Raw genomic sequence first — 20,137 nt, forward strand, 5'->3', positions numbered from 1 at the left:
GTGGATCGCAGGCATGATGAGAGCTAAAGAAGGGAGTAGGGTGTTTGTAGTCAAACTAGACAATGGACAAATTTGCAGAAAGCACCTGGACCAAACGAGGCTGCGGTTCACAGACTGCCCTGAACAACCCACAGCTGACACCACCTTTTTCGAGCCCACAACACACACCCAAAGGATCAACGACACCATGCCAGACCAGGAAATCGAACCCATCATGCCCAACAGCCCAGCAAGGCCAGGCTCACTCACCAGCCCTGCAGCGCCAACAACACGCAAGCCCAGCAAGGGCACAGCCATCACACCAGAACAGACATTTGTACCGAGGCGGTCCACCAGGGAAAGAAATGCTCAAAACCGCTTCACCTTGTAAATAGTTTTCACTTTGACTTTGGGGGGGTGGGAGTGATGTTGTGTACCTGTAAAGCATGTACTCCCATGTTCCACCACCACGGAACTCATCCCCTGAAGTCCCAAGGGATCCCAGCATCCCTTGGGAGCACTGTTTATAAGCCGGCCCCTAAGGCCTGTTCCTCACTCTGGGGTGTCTTATTAAAGACTGAGCTCACTGTTACTTTAACCTCCCTGTGTGCAGCCTCATCTGTGTTAGCAACACAATACCGGACATGAGACAATCACATATATTTAGTATTTTAAAATATAAAAATTTCTGACCAATTCAAGAATGTGACCAGAGCAGAAAAGGCTGTGTGCTGCTATTATGCATGAAAGAAAGAACCATTGTAATGTGTAAGCTACTGGTATGTGTGGTACCATGCATCAGTATGCATGTTTATCGAACTTTTAAAAAAAGGTAAAACTCTGTACAAGCAGAAAGCAACACCTTGTCAAGAGTAATGTATTATTCTGAGCATTTGTAAAATTTAGAAGTTATTTTTTAAGTTATACTTGAGTGGATGTTTTCCCTCAGTAATAGTAAGGGAAAATCAGTTTGATGAATTAACCCATTGAGCTGACAGAAAAGCCACCATGGATGTTCTTTTCTTTTTCTTTCAAGCAGGCAATTACCGGAGAGGTGTAATTGATTTTCTGGAAATGACCTCAAGGTGTAGCTGAACTTGAACCTGTATGGGACAGTGCTGTGTGAACTCCAGTAATTTAGATCACAAAGGCTGGACATTTGACTTAGCTAAATTGATTTAAAGATATGTGAATAACTGGAGAAGGACCTGTGAGGGGGCGGCCCCAACAGAGCAAAAGATTTTTCTTCCATTTTTTGTCTTAATAGGAGCAAATCGAGCCAAAGATACGAGATTGCGTTGGGAAAAGCGGTGGAAGGAGAAACAAGGGATCCATGTCATGTCTTATCTGTCTTGTCTGTGTGGGTTCGAGGCCCAATGTCTTGTCTGCTTGAATTTAAGGCCCAGCGTCTGTGTGGGTTCGAGGCCCAGTGCACATTGTTTGTCTGTGTGGGTTCAAGGCCCAATGTCTGTGTGATCCCAAATCCCCTGAACACCATCAACGCCACAGAGCTCATCTCATACACCACGAAGCCCCCGCCCAAAGCCCCGATGGTACAGACGACTGTAGATAGGTGTCTCACTTCCACCAGGGGTCCAGGGAATGGGTTGGTGTTAATCCCTACTGACAAAGTTTTGTTTCAGAACGTGCACTACTCCGTGGCATCCGTGATCCTGAACCTGACTGAAGTCCATCTGCCTGTGTGGTGCCTGAAGAAGATGGAGAAGATTTATGAAGCTCTGTTAAAAGTGATATTTCAAGAATTTTATGAACTGGACTATGGAAATGTAGATAAAGAACAGCTTTATGATCTGAATATTGGGAATAGTGTGGGGTCCGGGAGGTAGAGAAGAGGGACCTGAAATGATGTAGCCACAGCGTTGAGTACAGGAATGGATATTGTTAATAGTATGGATGATGTACAACTCCCGATGCAGATCGCTGGGTTAAAGCACCAACTGCATAAGATTGTAGGGGAAGAGAACACAGTGGTGGGTTCAGAGCTTCATGAGGACCAGGCAATGACCGTTCATTTAAAGGAGGTCATTGCGAAGCTGGAGAGGCACGCTAAAACTGTTAATGATTTGATACGGGAGAACAGGAACGCCTCGGAGCAGGCTGCACGGAATGAGGTGTGTGTGTTGTATGGAGCACGGTTGCTGGGTGAGGGCCGCAGTAACCTGGAGGACCTGAGGCAAGGTTGCGTCCCTTCATGGTTTAGCAACAAGCATCTTGCCGCGCTGCACCCGTATAGCAATTCGTTGAGCCCGTGCCAGCTTCGTTTAGCCTCTGAAGCCTACCCTGTCCCTGTAGATTGTGGGCGGTCCAACCATACAGTGATTGGAATTGTAGTAAGGATGCCAGTAATGGGCGGGTCACCCCAGCCAGCGCCGGTATACATGGTTGAGAATATCGGGGTCATTCATGGAGGAGAGCATGTTCGTTTTAAAGCAATCCCGCCATATGTCATAAAGTGGGAGCATGCTATGACAGGCACTGACCTCTCCGGATGCCAGAGCTGGGGTGCACACGTAATACTGTGTCCCCAGCACTTGACTGCTTTTGCTCGATCAGAATGTGGGTTTGCTTCTGCAGGCGCGGAACCTATCAATTGCACTATGGAAGTGATGGCACCAGATCACGTATCTCCACAGGTAGCATATGTGGGAGTGGGACACATGGTGTCCACTACAGGTACAGCCAGGACATGTGGTGTCCGGTGAGCGACAGCAGCTTTTGTTTCAAACCCAAGGCTGAGGTTCAAGTGGCACAAGAGCAAATTACTCCCATCCCCAAACCCTCACTGTAAACGACACCTTCACGCATCTCCAGGGCTATGTGGAGCATTTCGGGTACCCAATCCCTTTTGTGCCGGAACACCTCACTGAGTTAATAAAGGCTGCCGAGCTCTCCCAGAAACATTTTTACACTTTAGAGCAAAAGACAGTCGAACTGGGGGAGGAGATCAAGGGGATTCTCTCATCACTGTGGAGGGACATCGGTCTGAGTATAGAGATTCCTCCCTGGATCCGCGTCTGTTCCCATGCATTAGTTATCATACAATTGTTGCTTGTAGGCTACTTGTTTTAGACCAGCTGCAGGCGACAGAGCCAGATGCTCCGAGCGCAGTGGCAAGGGGTGTTAGATCGACCCGGAGAGGTGTAATTGATTTATGTTGATGATGGTTTCTCCCTGCTACAACTTGTAATGTACCAAAGTTCTGTAAGCAAGTGTATTATATTCTGGTTATAGGTTACACTCTGTATTGCGCGATGTGTGCGGTTGTTATTTTGTAATGTGTTACCACCTGTCAATGCTGTATGGTGCGATGTGCGCGGTGGTTTTTTTTGTGACGTCTCGTGGAGTGGAACCCGACCATATGTTAAGAAGCCGTTTTCACTGATGTCTTGACTCTGTAGAAGGGAACTATGACACGCAGTAAGGGGTACAGTTCTGGGGTTTTTAAAACATAAAATCAGGGGAACAACTTCACTTGTGGGAGACTTTGGCCTTTGCTCTTTCGTCGAGTGATGTTTTATGGAAAGAAAAAGCATCAAATGGGGGACTGAAGAGATCACATAGTTTCAGTTTAAAGAATGGACTCAGCTGAGAATATTTCATGGACTTTATTGGTTTTTCTGAGGGTATGTTCCCTGTGATGAGATCACCCTGTGTAGAGATGTGAAAAAGCTGTTTTGTTAACACTCCAGAGGTTGCATGGCAGTTAGCTGTGACCGAGGAACTGTCAGTCATCCAGAAAGGGTTTGCCCACCAGTCACAGCTAAAGCAAGGGGGCCACAAATATTGACCAAAGAGCTGTCGGCCAGGAAGGGGGGGCCATTGACAAAGCCACTCTAATATGCAAAAGCACTTCTCACCTCCATCTCAGAAGGAAAAATAGAACAATGAACCCACTAGCCTGGCCAGCCAAACGGGAGCCGGATTTTTCCCAACACAAAGACTCGGAGAGATGCCCAGATTAAGGGCCATCAGCCCAATGCATATGGGTTGGATGGCCCATCACTGACTAAGCATCCATGCTTAGAAACAAAGGGATTTTAAAGATTGGCGGGAAAGATAGGGGTAGCAAAACTCCCATAAAGACAGGGTCTTTTCCACTTTATTTTTAGCTTGAAGCTTGGAGCTTGGAGTGAAGCTTGGAGCATGCAGCTTGCAGCTTGTAGAGGAGGTGGGTGGGGTGGCTTGACCCATCCACCTCCACGGAGGTGTGTGGGGGGCCTGACCCATCCACCTCCATGGCACGAACCTGGTATTGCAGTACTTCCAGGAACGGTGCAGTGGCTCTAGGCCTTTTGGCTAAGAGCATTGGCGCAGAGTGATCCTTGATGTGTGCAAGGTGACCTCTGGCATTTGTGATTTGACAAAGAATTGGAACGATTGGCTACGAATTTCAAAAAAAAAAAAAAAAATGCAGCTTGCAGCTTGTAGAGAGAGCTCTCTCTCCCTCTCGATCCACCAAGGTCAATATACCAGGAGGAAGCCACAATCCTGCAAAAGAAGCCGCCGAGACTGAAAACCAGGCAGTGACTTCCTACAGCTGAGCTGAGCGAGGAAACCAACTGTGTGTGGAGTGGTGAGCATGATCGCGAGTGTCCCAAGCTGGGTGAGACTAAGGGCTCAGGGTTTTCTCAGAGAGAAGCTTTTCAGAGCTATTCTGGGGAGGAAGCTTCGACTGGGTAATTCATTGGGAGGGGTGGAGTTAGAATCCACCAGGGAATTACTGCATGTTACTAGGTTTCATTTCTGTACTGTATGTATGCTGGTTATAACCTGGATTTTATTCTCCACAGAGACAGATTTCGTTTAGTAGTGCATGTTTTAGCCAGTGTATGTTAGACCAAATAAATATAAGTACGATTTTTCACCAAAGCATTCCTGTTCGTGCCTCATTTCATTTACACTCTGAATAATAATTCCCGGGTCTAGAACTTTCGTAAGGCTGGGGCAATTCGAACCGTCCATCTAGCAATTAGGCTAGTATCAAAACCGCTTACAGCATTAAATTATGAGGACAGGTTGCATGGACTAGGCTTGTATTCCGTTGTATGTTGAAGATTAAGGAGTGATCTCATTTAAGTTTTTAAGATGTTTAAAGGAGTTGATGGGGGTGTTAGAGAGAACTTATTTCCTCTAGTGGGAGAGTCCAGAACAAGGGTGCATAACCTTCAAATTAGAGATAGGCTGTTCACTTCTTCACATATAGAGTAATGGAAATCTGGAACTCTCGCCCCCAAAAAGCTGTTGAGGCAAGTTCACTTGAAAATTTCAAAACTGAGATTGATAGAATTCTTTTCTGCAAGGGTATTAAGGACTACTGAACCAAGGCAGGTAGATGGAGTTAAGATAGAGATCAGCCATGATCAAAATGAATGGCGGAACAGGCTCAAGGGTCTAAATGGCCTGTGCCTGATCCTATGTTTCTCGGTAGCAACCAACTGAAAACATCCCATGCAATGTTCTCTCCCTCTAACAGGGAACTTCTACAGCTTCCATCTCTTTTCTACCTGGCGTGCCTCGTTCCAGAAATCCGTGGTACAGTGTTCTAGCTCCAATGCGCATTACTGCACAACCCCCGTGCTCTTCCAGTTGTGAGCAGCACTTCCCTCATCATTGATGAAGAGCTCGGGAACGACTCATCTTTTCTGGAAGCCATTAGAAAGTGTAGCAGATATGTGCAACACGGAAGATTCGGCCACAACTTGGCAATTATTAATGGGAAATGCGCAAATTGTTGTATATAAAACTATGTATTGGAAAATAATAAAAATCATAAACAAGAAAAAGTTATTGAAAAAATTCATAAAACTCTTTCAGTGATATAAACCCAGGCGTTTCCTTGATACGGAAATAGGTTTATGCTCCAATTCCTGTCTCTACAACTATGCTCAAAATGTTATATGCAACACTTGAATGCTCCATAGTGAATGTTCGGATAGATTCACGCTTCAAATAAACCTTCAGAAATGCGTGTGAGCCAGTCACAGGCCAACTGATCAATAAGGAGTATTGTGCTGGAATTTGCTCGCTGCTAAAAGGAGAAACGCCACGATTCAAAAATATACAGAAGGTAACGTCTTACACTATTGTATCAGTCGAGCAGAGTTCAATTAAACCTTTGAGTGATCCTCCAAGATGTCGCTATCAAACTGACTCAAGCCATCATCTCAAACTGCGTGAGGAGATCACTTAGTGTCTTTGTCAGAGGTGGTCGTCGAAGGCAGGTTTCCTCGTCTTTGAAAACTATAATAACCCGTGCGAGAACATACGGATTCACAAAATATGACAGTAAAGTCCTTGTTTTGGGATGTACATTTGATTAAAAATATGAATTCCCTTTTGCAGAAAACCTTTCAGCTGCCGACCACCTCCCCATAGCAGGCAATTGTCTCGTTCTTAAAACACGAGAAACATGGAACCCAAGTGGCTTCGGGAACAATCGAAAGGAAGGAAATAATGACCCGACGCTCACTTCAAAATGAATTTTCGTCAAGGAGATGTGCTTGGTCTATATTTTTCAGCACTTCGGATAGCTCGTACACTCGGCTCCAATCCCACCTCCATCCCAAACATCTCCAACTGCACCCCCATTCCAAACACCTCCAACTGCACCCCCATCCCAAATTCTCAAATACCTCCAACCCCACCCCCATCCAAACATCTCCAACTGCACCCCCATCCCAAACATCCCCAACCCCACCTCCATCCCAAACATCTCCAACTGCACGCCCATCCCAAACATCTCCAACCCCACCCCCATCCAAACATCTCCAACTGCACCCCCATCCCAAACATCTCCAACCCCACCCCCATCCCAAACATCTCCAACTGCACGCCCATCCCAAACATCTCCAACCCCACCTCCATCCCAAACATATCCAACTGCACCCCCATCCCAAACATCTCCAACTGCACCCCCATCCCAAACATCTCCAACCGCACCCCATCCCAAACATCTCCAACCGCACCTCCATCCCAAATACCTCCAACCGCATCCCATGCCAAACATCACCAACCCCACCCCCATCCCAAACACCTCCAACTGCACCCCCATCCCAAATACCTCCAACCCCACCCCTATCCAAACATCTCCAATCCCACCTCCATCCAAAACATCTCCAACCCCATCGCCATCCCAAATATTTCCAATCCCACCCCATCCCAAACACCTCCAATCCCATCCCATCCCAAACATCTCCAACCCCACCCCATCCCAAACATCTCCAATCCCAGCCCCATCCCAAATACCTCCAAACCGCTCTCCCCCCCCCCCCCCCCCACCCCCCACCATCCCAAATTAACACAACTCCGATAATACTCCAGCTGTGAACACAGTATAACATCCAATCCTATTCCTAATTCCGATCAAACTACAATTCCATTGCAACCCTATTTCCCCTCTGGTTCCAATTTCAATAACTCCTGGCCCCATTAACATCCCTTAATTAAAACCTCAAACCCTTTGAAATGGAAGACATTCTACGCGGCACACTTCATGTTCGCTCTAACGCTGCTCTCTGCCGATATGATACCCGTGAATTGCCAGTTTAACTTCCAGCAGGGCTGCCACTTTGAGATATTGCATTGGGAAAAGAACCCAGAAACAAGCCGGGTCCACCTGTCTTGCGTTACAAAGAAGCAGCGCCCTGCTTCACAGCCACGATTGTTCGGAGCCTGGCCAACCGTTGCTTGCCGTGTAGTGTGGATAGTGTGTGTGTGTGTGAGTGTTGTGGGGTGGGGGCTGTGTCCTCCTCCCCCCTCACTCTTCATTCATGAGTGCGCCGACACGCTACTCCAATGCTGTGCGTCACTAAGCAGGCTGCAGACGTGACACCCAAAGCTCAGAAGGAAGTATAAAAGTGCAGGAGTCAGTCTGTACCCCAAATAACTTCCTATCACCTTGTAATCTCATCTGGAGGGAGCAAGGCTGCAGGACTGACCACATCCATCAGTTCTCGATCAGGTATATATTGCTTATCCACTCACTTTTTCTTTCCACAGCGGCTAACAAGTTGTGTTACTGTTTTTTAAAGTAATTTGATATTGGCATCTGCTCCCGGTATTGGATCTTGTCATGTCTTAATGTGACAAGACAGAGTCGATTACCTCAGATGTCGGTATCAGTGAATAAGAAATAGCTAAAAAGTACGCTTGATGTGAGGAAAATCTATGGAGATAATTTGAATGACATTTTATGTGAGAAGCGCTCAGTGTGTTTCCAGCATTTTCTGTTTTTATTTCAGATTTCCAGCAACCTGAGTATTTTGCTTTCATTCTGGAAGTTATTCGTTTTGTATCACCAAGATTGAACACGCCCTGTTTAATTTCTTACAATTTACATTGGATTACAAAGGGTGCTGTGTTTTTCAATTTGAAATTAAATACATATTTTACAGTGCCAGATGCAACTGATTCAAATAATTTGTGGAAAAAAACGAAACTTTAGATGTAAAGTCAGACGAAGCCTTGGTCATGTAATATGTGTAAGTGTGTGTGCAGCATGCCCTGCACATCTTACCTTTACCTTTCCATACATACTTCAGACGAAAATAAGTCCTCACTGGGAACATTAATCCTGTTTAATTTGGTATCAATTATTTAATTTACTGATGTGATAGTCAAAGATGAAATACGGTCCAAGAGCAGAGAGAGACTGAGAAGTCAAACGTTACTCCTTTTTTGGGACGTTTTGACGCTGGATGCTGGAAACTCGAGCAGTTAATTGATTTGATCTGACTTACCGTTCCAATGCCTGCATCAAGTGATGTTTCTGTCCCTTTATGATCGGTTGTTAAATAACTAAAAAAAAACTACTCGAACAAAATGTTGCATTCTTCTTAATAGTTGCATAAATGATAAAGATAGCAAGAATTTAGCGCAATTTCAATGTTTTGTCTTCCAGATTCCCAGCTCTCTGGCCATGAAGACTCCCATGTTGCTGTGCACTGCTCTCCTTTTGGTTGCGTTCCTGCCCAGCGCTGACTGCCGAGCCTTTATGAGCTCCGCGTCAACTAAAAACGGTCCGAATCCACAATCAGAACTCCAAAAGTCAATTTTACCACTTTGGATTCGCATTGGAGAGGAATACCTTAAGCATCTGGGCAAAGCATACACGCATCCTTCTCCCGTTGCTCAAAACCTGCGAGAAATGGCCCTTTCCGACGGAGCTTTCTCGATGCAAGTGGCCCAGCTCCAGCGCCTGCTACAAGACAAAGTTGGAGACTTGGGCGAGGTTGACAGCAGATACCAGGATGAAGTGGATGAGATGATGGAACGAGGAAAAAGGGTGGACGACCCTCCCATTTCCCTAGATCTAACATTCCATCTTCTGAGGGAAGTGCTAGAGATGGCTAGAGCTGAGCAACTAGCCCAGCAAGCACACAGCAACAGGAAAATAATGGAGCTAATCGGGAAATAGATAGCAGTCGCCAAAGATCTGACATCTATCACGTAAAAAACATATATCATAGCACTGCTCTGACATTACCTGTTTATTTTTTATAGCGCTATACTATAATTCAACCAAGTTAACACTGTATTTGTCGATCGATTTACATTGTATAATTCTAGATAATAAACACATTGGTGCCCAATCATTTTTCTGTGTAAGAGAATGTCTAATATTTATATTTTTAATAAAAGCTGCAAAGTGACGCTGGCTTTATGTTTATTGTGGAGGCAGTGCCTGTTAACCAAACTGTTCATTTTCTAAAATGTCAGAGGGAATTGTCTGCGGAAACACAAGACGCGTAAAAACTGAATAAACATCGTGTGTTGCTGAGTAACCGTTTCCGACATTCTTGTGCTGAAATTTTGTATTTTAGTTGTTGTATTTTAGTTGTGTGGCAGAAACAATGTGGGGTTTTTAATCAATGGAATGAAAACGCGAGAACCCCTCAAGCCGGTCAGATTATGGTCACGAGAAGACAAGACAGGACGCATTGCGTTCATTTGAAACATCAAAGCACACACACTTTTTATTGAAAATACAAACCATCACTCGCGTTTTACCCGTTTTGTCATAAGCGCCTCCTGCCCCCCTCACCTCGCCGTCTCACTAATGGCGGGATCCGAGTTAAAGATTAACGTTAAAATAATTAAAATCTGCGGTCGTCACAGTTCACTGGAAATGATCCAAAACTTTACCAGAAATGCCCATCAGTCCATCAAAATGTCTAATCGTCTGCAACTCCCTGATCTCTGAACTACGCCGTCCGCAATGAAATTAACCCAGGCAGTTTCAGTAAGGAGTCAGGGTGAAATAAGCATCCTCAAATCTGCAAGTACAAAGATCAACTCTACAAGTACAACGTTTCAAAAGTTGAGTAGAAGTCCAGAGATTAGATTATTTTTAGTTAATTTGGAAAGATTAAGATGCTTCTCTGACTTTATCGGGTGTGTTTCACTTTTCTATTTAGCCAGTGAGTTTAACCAGGAGAAGGAAAACACGTGGCGAGCTGCCTCACCGCCGCTGTGATCTTCAGTTTGGACTGGAGCAGTATTTTCAGAACCAGTCTGTAAGGAAGAGGAAAACACAAAGACGCTCAGTTACTTTCAAACATGACACTAAAGCTCCCCTGGAGCATTGCAATTTGATAACCTTTCCCGGCGTCTCTCCCGCCGCACCAGTCACAATCCCTTTCGATCTGACAAACCAGTGCAGGTTCAATCAGCACGAAGCATAATCTATACCATAGGCTTGGGATAACCGACATAATACGAGCAAGGCGCATTAGAATCGGGAGTTTTTTGCACGTTTGACTCACACGTACATCCAGGTACCTGCCTTGAACAAAGAATGTCCCCCCTCGCTTATCTCAGAACTTCTCAGAAGTTGTATATTTACACGGCGTTTCAATGTCATAAAGTAGACATATGCAGATGTCCCTCTTCTTAAGATTAAACGTTCCGTGATAAATTTCACCTCACTCACTACAAAAATCCTCGTTATTTTCTGCCATGATTTTCCTAGAAAAACTATTGACTTAAAACGTACGATGTTTTTTTCCGATTCCTGCAGTTTCGTACACCTTTCAACTTTTAAGCGTCTTCTCTGTAATCTGTAGACAGCTCGACAAGTAACAAAGTTGAGCTTCGGGAACGCTAGAGTTAATTTCTTCGTGGTGGTTCCGACTTGGCAAATACTCCTGTGTTTTCCCTTCCCCAACTAACATGCTCCATCATCATCATCATCATAGGCAGTCCCTCGAAATAGAGGAAGACTTGCTTCCACTCTAAGGGCCCGACTTTACTGGACATACCGCCCACTATTCCCCGCAGAATGCCCGCATATCACCGAGAATTGAAAGTTTCGCGGGAACAGCTGCATACCACCAACGCGACTTTGGTGACTGACATACCGCCGAGCGGTATGCACACTGTCCGCCGTCCGCCCAACATACCGCCGAAAACTCCAACGTTGGTCACTCACTGCCTGAGGCACACCGTTCTGGAAAACAGACTTTTATGCTTAGTGGCCGGTAGTGCGCGGTGTCTTCATTTGGACATTGGGAGAAGCAGCAGCATTTGGAGATAAGCAGGAGCATTGGAGCAGAGCACTGCAGTTGTACTCACAAGAAAAAAATCAATTATAAAAAAATCATGAAAAATCAGGAACACCAGAGAGAAGCAGCATCATTTGGAGGAAAACACTGAAGTTGGAGTAAGTGGCTTTAAATAGTCAGTTTAAAACAAAGAAGGCTCTTTGCTTCATTTAGTTGTTTGAAAAATACAAGTTTGAAGAAAAAAAAATTTGCGCATGCGCAGTGCACCGTCAATCGAGGAAAGCCTTTCTCCGGCTCGACCTCCATTCTGCGAGACCGCCCGCTGCGCAACACTCGCACAACGTTGTCAGACCATCGAAAAGAAGACTCCCAAAGTTGAGGCCTTACGTCTCGGCGGTTTGCCGACGATGAAAAACGACGGATGGCCGCGATACCACCGGGAAACCGGCGGACTATCGGTAAACACCAAAGTCGGACCCTAAGGTGAGTTCTCAGGTGGCTATACAGTCCAATGCGGAAATTGCAGTCTCTGTCACAGGTGGGGCAAACAGTGGTTGAAGGAAAGGGTGGGTGGGGAGATTGGTTTGCCACACACTCCTTCCGCTGCCTGCGCTTGATTTCCGCATGCTCTTGGAGATGAGACTCGAGATGCTCAGTGCCTTCCCGGATGCTCTTCCTGGTCTTGGGCCAGGGATTCCCGTGTGTTGGTGGGGATGTTGCACTTTATCAAGGAGGCTTTGAGGGTGTCCTTGAAACGTTTCTTCTGCCCACCTGGGGCTCGTTGCTGTGTCGGAGTTCCGAGTAGAGAGCTTGTTTTGGGAGTCTCATGTCGGGCATGCGGATGATGTGGCCCACCCAATGGAACTAGTCGAGTGTGGTCAGTGCTTCGATGCTGGGGATGTTGGCCTGAGCGAGGACAATGATGTTGATGCGTCTATCCTCCCAGTGGATTTGCAGGATCTTGCGGAGGCAACGCTGGTGGTACTTCTCCAGCACTTTGAGGTGTCTACTGTATATAGTCCACGTCTCTGAGCCATATAGGGGGATGGCTATCACTACTGCCCTGTAGACCATAAGCTTGGTGCCAGATTTGAGGTCCTGGTCTTCATACACTCTCTTCCTCAGGCGACTGAAGGCTGCACTGGCACACTGGAGGCGCTGTTGGACAGTTAATATGCTCCAGTCAGTAAACAGCCCCTGTCTGGCGGCATCTTTGGCTGTTGGAATCCTGGAGACTGCATTTGAAGATGATGGTGATAGAATATTACCTGAGGTTTATCACACAGTGCTCTGCTCTCCAAAGAATAATAGATTCATAAAATAGTACAGCACAGAAGGAGTCCATTCGGCCCATTGCGTCTGCGGCATCTCTTTCCAAGGGCAATACACTTAGTCTCACTAACCCCTCTTTTCCCACATCCCTGCATTTTTTTCTCCCTCAAGTATTTATCTAAATTCCTTTTTCAAGGCTACATTTGAATTTGAATCAGTATCCACCGCCCTATCAGCCAGTGCATTCCAAATCTTAACCACCCATAAACAAGTTTTGCCAATTACTTTAAATCTGTGTCCTCTGGTTATCCACTCTTCAGTCATTAGAAACTGTTTCTCTTTATTTACTCTATCTAATCCCTTCATGGTTTTAAACACCTCTATCAAATCTCCTCTTAGACTTTTCTGCTCCAAGGAGAACAAACCCAGCTTCTCAAGTCTATCCACGTAACTGTGTTCCCTCATCCCTGGAACCATTCCAATAAATCTCTTTTGTACCCACTCCAAAGCCTTCATGTCTTTCCTAAAATGTGGTGCCCAGAATCGGACAACAGGAGCTGAATTAGTGTTTTATACAGGTTTAGCATAATTTCCTGGCTTTTAGATCTACGCTCCTCAAATTCTGGCCTCTTGAGCATCCCAGATTTTAATTGCTCAATCATTGGTGGCCATGCCTTCAGCTGCCTAGGCTCTAAGCTCTGGAATTTCCTCCCTAAATCTCTCTGCCTCTCTATCTCCTTTTCTTCCTTTAAGACGCTCCTTAAAACCTATCTCTTTAACCAAACTTTTGGTCATCTGCCCTAATTTCTCCTTATGTAGCTCGGTTTCAAATTTTGTTTTATGACACTCCTGTGAAGCCCTTGGGACATTTTACTATATTAAAGGCACTATAAGTACAAGTTGTTGTTTTGCATTTTATGCCTCTATTTATAAGGCCCAGTGTCATGTATGTACATGCTGTCTGTAGCCACCAGGTGGTGTCATTGTTGGAGGCCACTGAGCAGCATGCACATGGGGCTGCTCTGATATAAAAGGACAGCCATTTTGAGAGTCAGGCACTTTGGGCTGTAATAAAGCAGAAAGAAGGTTGTACCTTGTTCAGTTAAACAGTACTCAGTTTGAACCTTTATTGCATACATAACATTTGGTGACGAGAATACAAGAATCTTTGCAAAATGAGCACAATTGGATTTTTAGAGCAATTCGTGGAGGGAGAAGATTGAGAAGAGTTTGTGAGCCGTTTGAACCAGTACTTCATGGCCAACAAAATTAAGGGGGTTGCCAGGCCGTGTTCCTTACTGTGTGCGGTTCAAAGATCTACAGTCTGATAAAGAATCTACTCATGCCTAGTGATCCAACAGAGAAAACGTATGAGGAGTTGTGTACATTGGTACGGGAGCACCTCAAGCCAGACGACGGCATCACCATCTCGAGATATGGGTTTTATACACACGTTCGATCGGAGGGCCAGAGTGCAGAGGAATTTGTTGCCAACCTGAGACGTCTAGCGGGACCGTGCAAGTTCGGGACGGTGTTGGCAGACATGCTGCGGGACTTCTTTGTTATTGATATCAACCACGAGGTGATCCTGTGCAAATTTCTGGCAGTGGAGGAGTTGGATTTAAAAAGGGCCATCCAGATCGCTCTATCATGTATGACGACGGACAGGAGTTTAAAGCAAATATCGGTGAAGAACCGAACCTCGGCAAGTACTGTAAATGCGATTGGTTCGGCAGAGCGGCACATGGTAGGGCCTATCCGGCTGCGTTCGCGAAACCTGTGGCTGCCCAAAGTCCACCAGCGGGAATGTATCCGACTTCTCCATGTTGGCATTGTGGGGGAAATCATCGGCACCAGCAGTGCCAATTTAAGCAATATAGTTGCAAAGGCTAACTGCGCAAGTGTCCGCAGATGAGCAAGCGAGCTGCAACACACCATGTGGAGGATGAGAGTCAGACTAGCACAGATCCGGATACGCAATCCAAGATGCCAGAGGAGGAAGTGTATAGACTGTACTCTTTCATAACCAAGAGTAAACCAATTTTGATTAACGTGAAGTTTAACGGGATACCAGTATCGATGGAACTGGACACAGGGGTGAGTTAATCGATCATGAATGAGAGGGCATTTAATAACTGTGGGATACTAAGACTGTGAGGCCCAGGCTGAGCCCTGTTAATGTCAAACTGCGCATGTACACCAAAGAACTGATAAAGGTGATTGGCAGTGCACAAATTAATGTGTCGTATAACGGTGTGGTTCACGAGTTACCGCTGTGGATCGTTCAGCAGGAGCTGGTTGGAGAAAATCAAATGTGACTGGAACGACATAAAGGTGTTGTCGTTGGAGGAAGATACATGTGACAAAGTAATGAGCAAGTTCCCCTTGCTGTTCGAACCGGGTATCGGCAAATTCACGGGTGCCAAGGTGCAGATCCACGTGGACTCAGATGCAAGACTCGTCCATCATAAAACTTGGGCAGTGCCGTATATGATGAGGGAGAAGATCGAATTTGAACTGGACAGACTCCAGCGTGAAGAGATCATATCACTGGTCAAATTTAATGAATGGGCTAGCCCCAGTGTTCCTGTGCTGAAATGTGATGGCACAGTCAGAATCTGTGGAGATTACAAGGCTACGATCAACAGGATTTTGAAACAAGATCAGTACCCATTACCGAAGGCTGATGACTTGTTTGCGACGCTAGCCGGAGAGAAGTCATTCACAAAACTGGACTTGACGTCGGCCTATATGATGCAGGAGTTGGTTGAGATGTTGAAGAGACTTACGTGCATTAACACGCACAAAGGACTGTTTATTTACAACAGGTGCCCGTTTGGAATTCGCTCGGCTGCAGCAATATTCCAGAGGAATATGGAAAGTCTACTGAAGTCCATTCCCAGAACTGTCGTGTTCCAAGATGACATCCTGATCACTGGTCGTGACGCCAAGGAACATCTGGACAACCTGGAAAAGGTTATACTGCATTTGGACAGAGTGGGACTCAGACTTAAACGCTCGAAGTGCGTCTTCATGGCACCGGAGGTCGAATTCCTCGGGAGGAAAATCGCCGCTGACGGCATCAGATCTACTGACATGAAAACCAAAGCCATCAAGAATGCACCCAAGCCGCAGAACGTGACGGAGCTGCGTTCGTTCCTGGGTCTACTCAACTACTTTGGTAACTTCCTACCTAAATTGCGCATCTTACTTGAACCACTGCACATGCTATTGAGAAAAGGCAACAACTGGGTGTGGGGCATATTGCAAGACAGAGCTTTCGAGAAAGCCACCAATCTGCTTTGCTCGAACAAGCTGCTGGTACATTATGACCCATGTAAATATTTAGTTTTGGCCTGTGATGGATCGTCATATGGAATTGGTTGCGTGTTACAACAAGCCAATGAGTCGGAGAAACTTTAACCTGTCGCGTATGCATCCAAAAGTCTGTCTAAAGCAGAAAGAGCCTACAGTATGGTAGAAAAAGAAGCTTTAGCGTGTGTGTATGGTATTAAAAAGATGCATTAATACCTGTTCGGTCTGAGATTTGAATTAGAGACCGATCACAAGCCACTCATTTTGTTGTTTTCTGAGAGCAAAGGTATCAATACCAACGCTTCATCCCGCATCCAAAGGTGGACGCTGACATTATCTGCCTATGATTATGTCATTTGCCACAGATCTGGCACAGAGAATTGTGCCGATGCTTTGAGCCGGTTGCCATTGCCCACACCGGAGGTGGAAACGGCACAACCGCAGATTTAATGTTAATCATGGACGCGTTTGAGAATGAAGATACTCTGTCACGGCTCAACAAGTTAAGACCTGGACCAGCCAGGACCCGATATTATCAGTGGTAAAGGGTTGCATCCTCAAAGGGGATTGGTCTGCCATACCTAAGCAAATGTGTGAGGAGGCCAAACCGTACATTCGTCACAAGGACAAACTGTCTATTCAAGCAGATTGCATATTGTGGGGCAATCGAGTTGTCAAGCCTAAGAAAGGGAGAGAGAAGTTTGTGCATGAGTTACATGGCACACATCCTGGTATCGTGATGATAAAGGCCATTGCCAGGTCCCACGTATGGTGGCCAGGAATTGATTCTGAGCTGGAAGCATGCGTGCATCAGTGCAACACTTGCATGCAGCTCAGCAAAGCACCAACGGAATCGCTGCTGTGTCTGTGGTCATGGCCATCCAAACCTTGGTCCAGGATCCATGTAGACTTTGCAGGTCCCTTCCTGGGTAAGATGTTTTTAGTGGTGGTGGACGCTTATTCGAAGTGGATAGAATGCATAATTATGTCATCCAGTACATCCATGGCAATCATAGAGAATCTCAATGTCACTTTCGCGACACATGGTCTGCCTGACATAGTGGTGAGCGACAATGGGTCGTGCTTCATCAGTCAGGAGTTTCATGAGTTTGTAAAACTTAACGGCATAAAACATGTAAGGTCAGCATCGTTCAAACCGGCATCCAACGGGCAAGCAGAACATGCAGTACAAATTATCAAGCAAAGCATGAGGAGAGTAACCCAAGGGTCACTGCAGACCCGCTTGTCTTTCATACTGCTGAGTTACAGGACAAGCCCCACACACTCACAGGGGTCTCGCCTGCTGAACTCATGATGAAAGGAGGTCTTAAGACCAAGTTATCTCTTGTACACCCGGACTTAAGTAATTATGTTAAATACAGAGGAGTCAACAAGGGTACCACGATAGTGCAACTGTGTCACACGAGATTTCTGTTAATGATCCTGTATATGTGTTCAATTATGGTCAAGGTCCCAAATGGTTGCTGGTACGGTCATGGCCAACGAGGGCAACACAGTATTTGTTATTAACCTCAAGAATGGGCAAACTTGCAGGGATCACATGAATCAAGCAAAACTGAGGCACACAGACGAGCCAGAGCAGTCGGACAAAGAAACCGTCGACGACCAACCAACCTACTGGCAGCCTTCAGTGGACTCAAGGGTCATCAGTGAACCCAGAATTTCCATCACGGACTTGTTCAATAAAAATGGACTTGCAATTCCTGACATGGCCACTGCCACCCCCAACAAGTCAGCCATCCAGCCACCAGCCACAACAGACTCCGCACATTCACCCAAGGCCGGAATCGAACTGAGACAGTCAACCCGGGAGCGTAAAGCACTGGACCGGCTCAACCTGTGAAAGACTGTGATAAGATCTCAGAGGAGGGTATTGTCATATATGTTGTTGTTTGTAGCCACCAGATGGTGTCATTGTTGGAGGCCACTGAGCAGCACGTACGTGCTGCTCTGGTATAAAAGGCCAGCCATTTTGAGAGTCAGGCACTTTGGGCCGTAATAAAGCAGAAACATGGTTGTACCTTGTTCAGTTAAACAGTACTCAGTTTGTACCTTTATTGCATACATAATACCCAAGATCCCATATGCTTTATTAACTGATTTGTTAACCTGTCCTGTCATGTTCAAAGATTTGTGCACATGCACCCCCAGATCTCTCTCTTCTTCCCCCTTTTAAAATGGTACCAATTAGCTTGTATTATCTCTCCTCATTCTTCCTACCAAAATGGTTCACCTCACACTTTTCTGCATTGAATTTCATCTGCCATGTGTTCACCCATTTCATCAGCCTGTCTGTGTCCTCTTGAACGCTATTACTATTTTCCTCACTGCTACACTTCCAAGTTTTGTGTCATCTGTAAATTTTGAAATTGTGCGCTGTACCCCCTAAGTTCAGGTTATTAAGGTGTATTAAAAACAGTGGTCTGAGTACTGAAACTTGGGGAACTCCACTGTATACATAGAAACACAGAAACAAAATAGGAGCAGTAGTAGGCCATTCAGCCCTTCGAGCCTGCACCGCCATTCAATATGATCATGGCTGATCCTCTACCTCAACACTATATTCTCGCTTTCTCCCCATACCCCTTGATGCCTTTTGTGTCTAGAAATCTATCTATCTCCTTCTTAAATATATTCAGTGACTTGGCCTCCACAGCCTTCGGTGGTAAAGAATTCCACAGGTTCACCACCCTCTGAGTGAAGAAATTTCTCCTCCTCAGTCCTAAATTTCCTACCTCGTATCCTGAGAATGTGACCCCTTGTTCTCGACTTCCCAGCCAGGGGACATATCCTCCCCGCATCCAGTATGTCCAACCCCATCAGGATTTTATACGTTTCCATGAGATCCCCTCTCATTCTTCTAAACTCTAGTGAATACAGGCCTAGTCGACCCAATCTCTCCTCATAAGACAGTCCTCCCTGGTTTCTATCCCTTAGCCAATGTTGTATCCATGCTGCGACTGCCCTTTTTTATCCCATGGGCTTCAATTTTGCTAACAGGTCTATAACATGTACTTTATCAAACGCCTTTAGAAAGTCCATACACACAACATGAGCTGCACTGCCCTCATCCAACCTCTCTGTTACCTCATCAAAAAACTCAATCAAGTTAGTCAAACACGATTTTCCCTCAACAAATCTGTGCTGGCTCTCCTTTATTAGTCCATGTTTGCCCAAGTAGCTGTTCATTTTCTCCTGGATTATTGTTTCCAAAAGCTTCCCCACCACCGACGTTAAACTGACTGACCAAAGGGGCAATACTTTAGCAGTTATAGATTGGGAATTGCTATGCCATAGTTGGCTTATTATACAATTTATATTTAGATATAGTGCTTTAAATGAAGAAACATTTCCACCTCTTTTAACAAGCACTCGTTATTTTACGGTGAAACTGCACTATGCAAGATGAACATATTGGGCTGGATTTACCATTATTTTTGCATGCATAACGCCTACTTTACGTCCATTTTAACGCTGAAATGACGTGTAACACCCAGATATCGCCCATTTAGCCACAAAATGGAAACTGACACCCATTTCTCGGTCAATTATCACCAAGGGTTACTTTCTGCCGAGAAAATATAATACTGCTGCCCACTTTTTTTGGGCGGAATCATCAGAATGGGCGATCCCAACGCCCATAATATCGCCCAGCGTTACTTTCGGCACGTAATTAACGCCGAGATGTAATAATACCGCCCGGCCAATGTTTTTTGTCATAAAGATCACATTTGCTGAAACTAACGCCCAGTATATCGCCCATCCTTACTTTCGGCATCTCGCACACATCTCGCCGACAATATCACTCGCCAAAAAAAACGCTGGGAAAAAGTGGAACTAACCGCAACTACTCACAGCGGTATGGACGCCATGTTCTAAATCACATGTCGTATCATTTAAAAGGCTGCTCCGCTTCAACCTCGGGGGAGTTCAGATGTACTCTGGAGGTGTTTGGAGGTGATGTGAACATCTGAACAAACATCTTATCATACTGTGGGTGATTGGAGTTTAATAGGTGTCTTCGTGGG

At 45.6% G+C, this 20,137-nt stretch overlaps 2 protein-coding genes across 10 annotated transcripts in view; one reads left to right on the forward strand and one right to left on the reverse strand.

Annotated features, from left to right (window-relative positions):
• Positions 1 to 20,137, reverse strand: part of trim55a (tripartite motif containing 55a) — a 198,037-nt gene that overhangs the window by 36,137 nt on the left and 141,763 nt on the right. For 3 of the 9 annotated variants that reach the window (XM_070891572.1, XM_070891589.1, XM_070891612.1), the window contains one exon: positions 9,944 to 10,512. The exons of 2 other annotated variants lie outside the window; for them this stretch is intronic. In XM_070891572.1, coding sequence (XP_070747673.1) covers positions 10,408 to 10,512 — 105 coding nt within the window. In that variant the 3' untranslated portion in view covers positions 9,944 to 10,407. Of the gene's footprint in view, positions 1 to 9,943; positions 10,513 to 20,137 lie in introns of those variants that run through there. 4 more of the 9 variants (XM_070891582.1, XM_070891620.1, XM_070891628.1 and 1 more) reach the window with 3 other exon arrangements.
• LOC139259767 (corticoliberin-1) lies at positions 8,918 to 9,415 on the forward strand. Its single transcript, XM_070875487.1, has one exon. It carries the CDS (start codon positions 8,918 to 8,920, stop codon positions 9,413 to 9,415), a length of 498 nt encoding a protein of 165 aa, XP_070731588.1.

This window comes from Pristiophorus japonicus, chromosome 1, assembly GCF_044704955.1.
Source record: "Pristiophorus japonicus isolate sPriJap1 chromosome 1, sPriJap1.hap1, whole genome shotgun sequence".
NCBI classification, from domain to species: domain Eukaryota; kingdom Metazoa; phylum Chordata; class Chondrichthyes; family Pristiophoridae; genus Pristiophorus; species Pristiophorus japonicus.

Coding starts and splice junctions, on each gene's coding strand:
- LOC139259767 (XM_070875487.1), top strand. CDS start 8,918: ATGAAGACTCCCATGTTGCTGTGCACTGCTCTCCTTTTGGTTGCGTTC.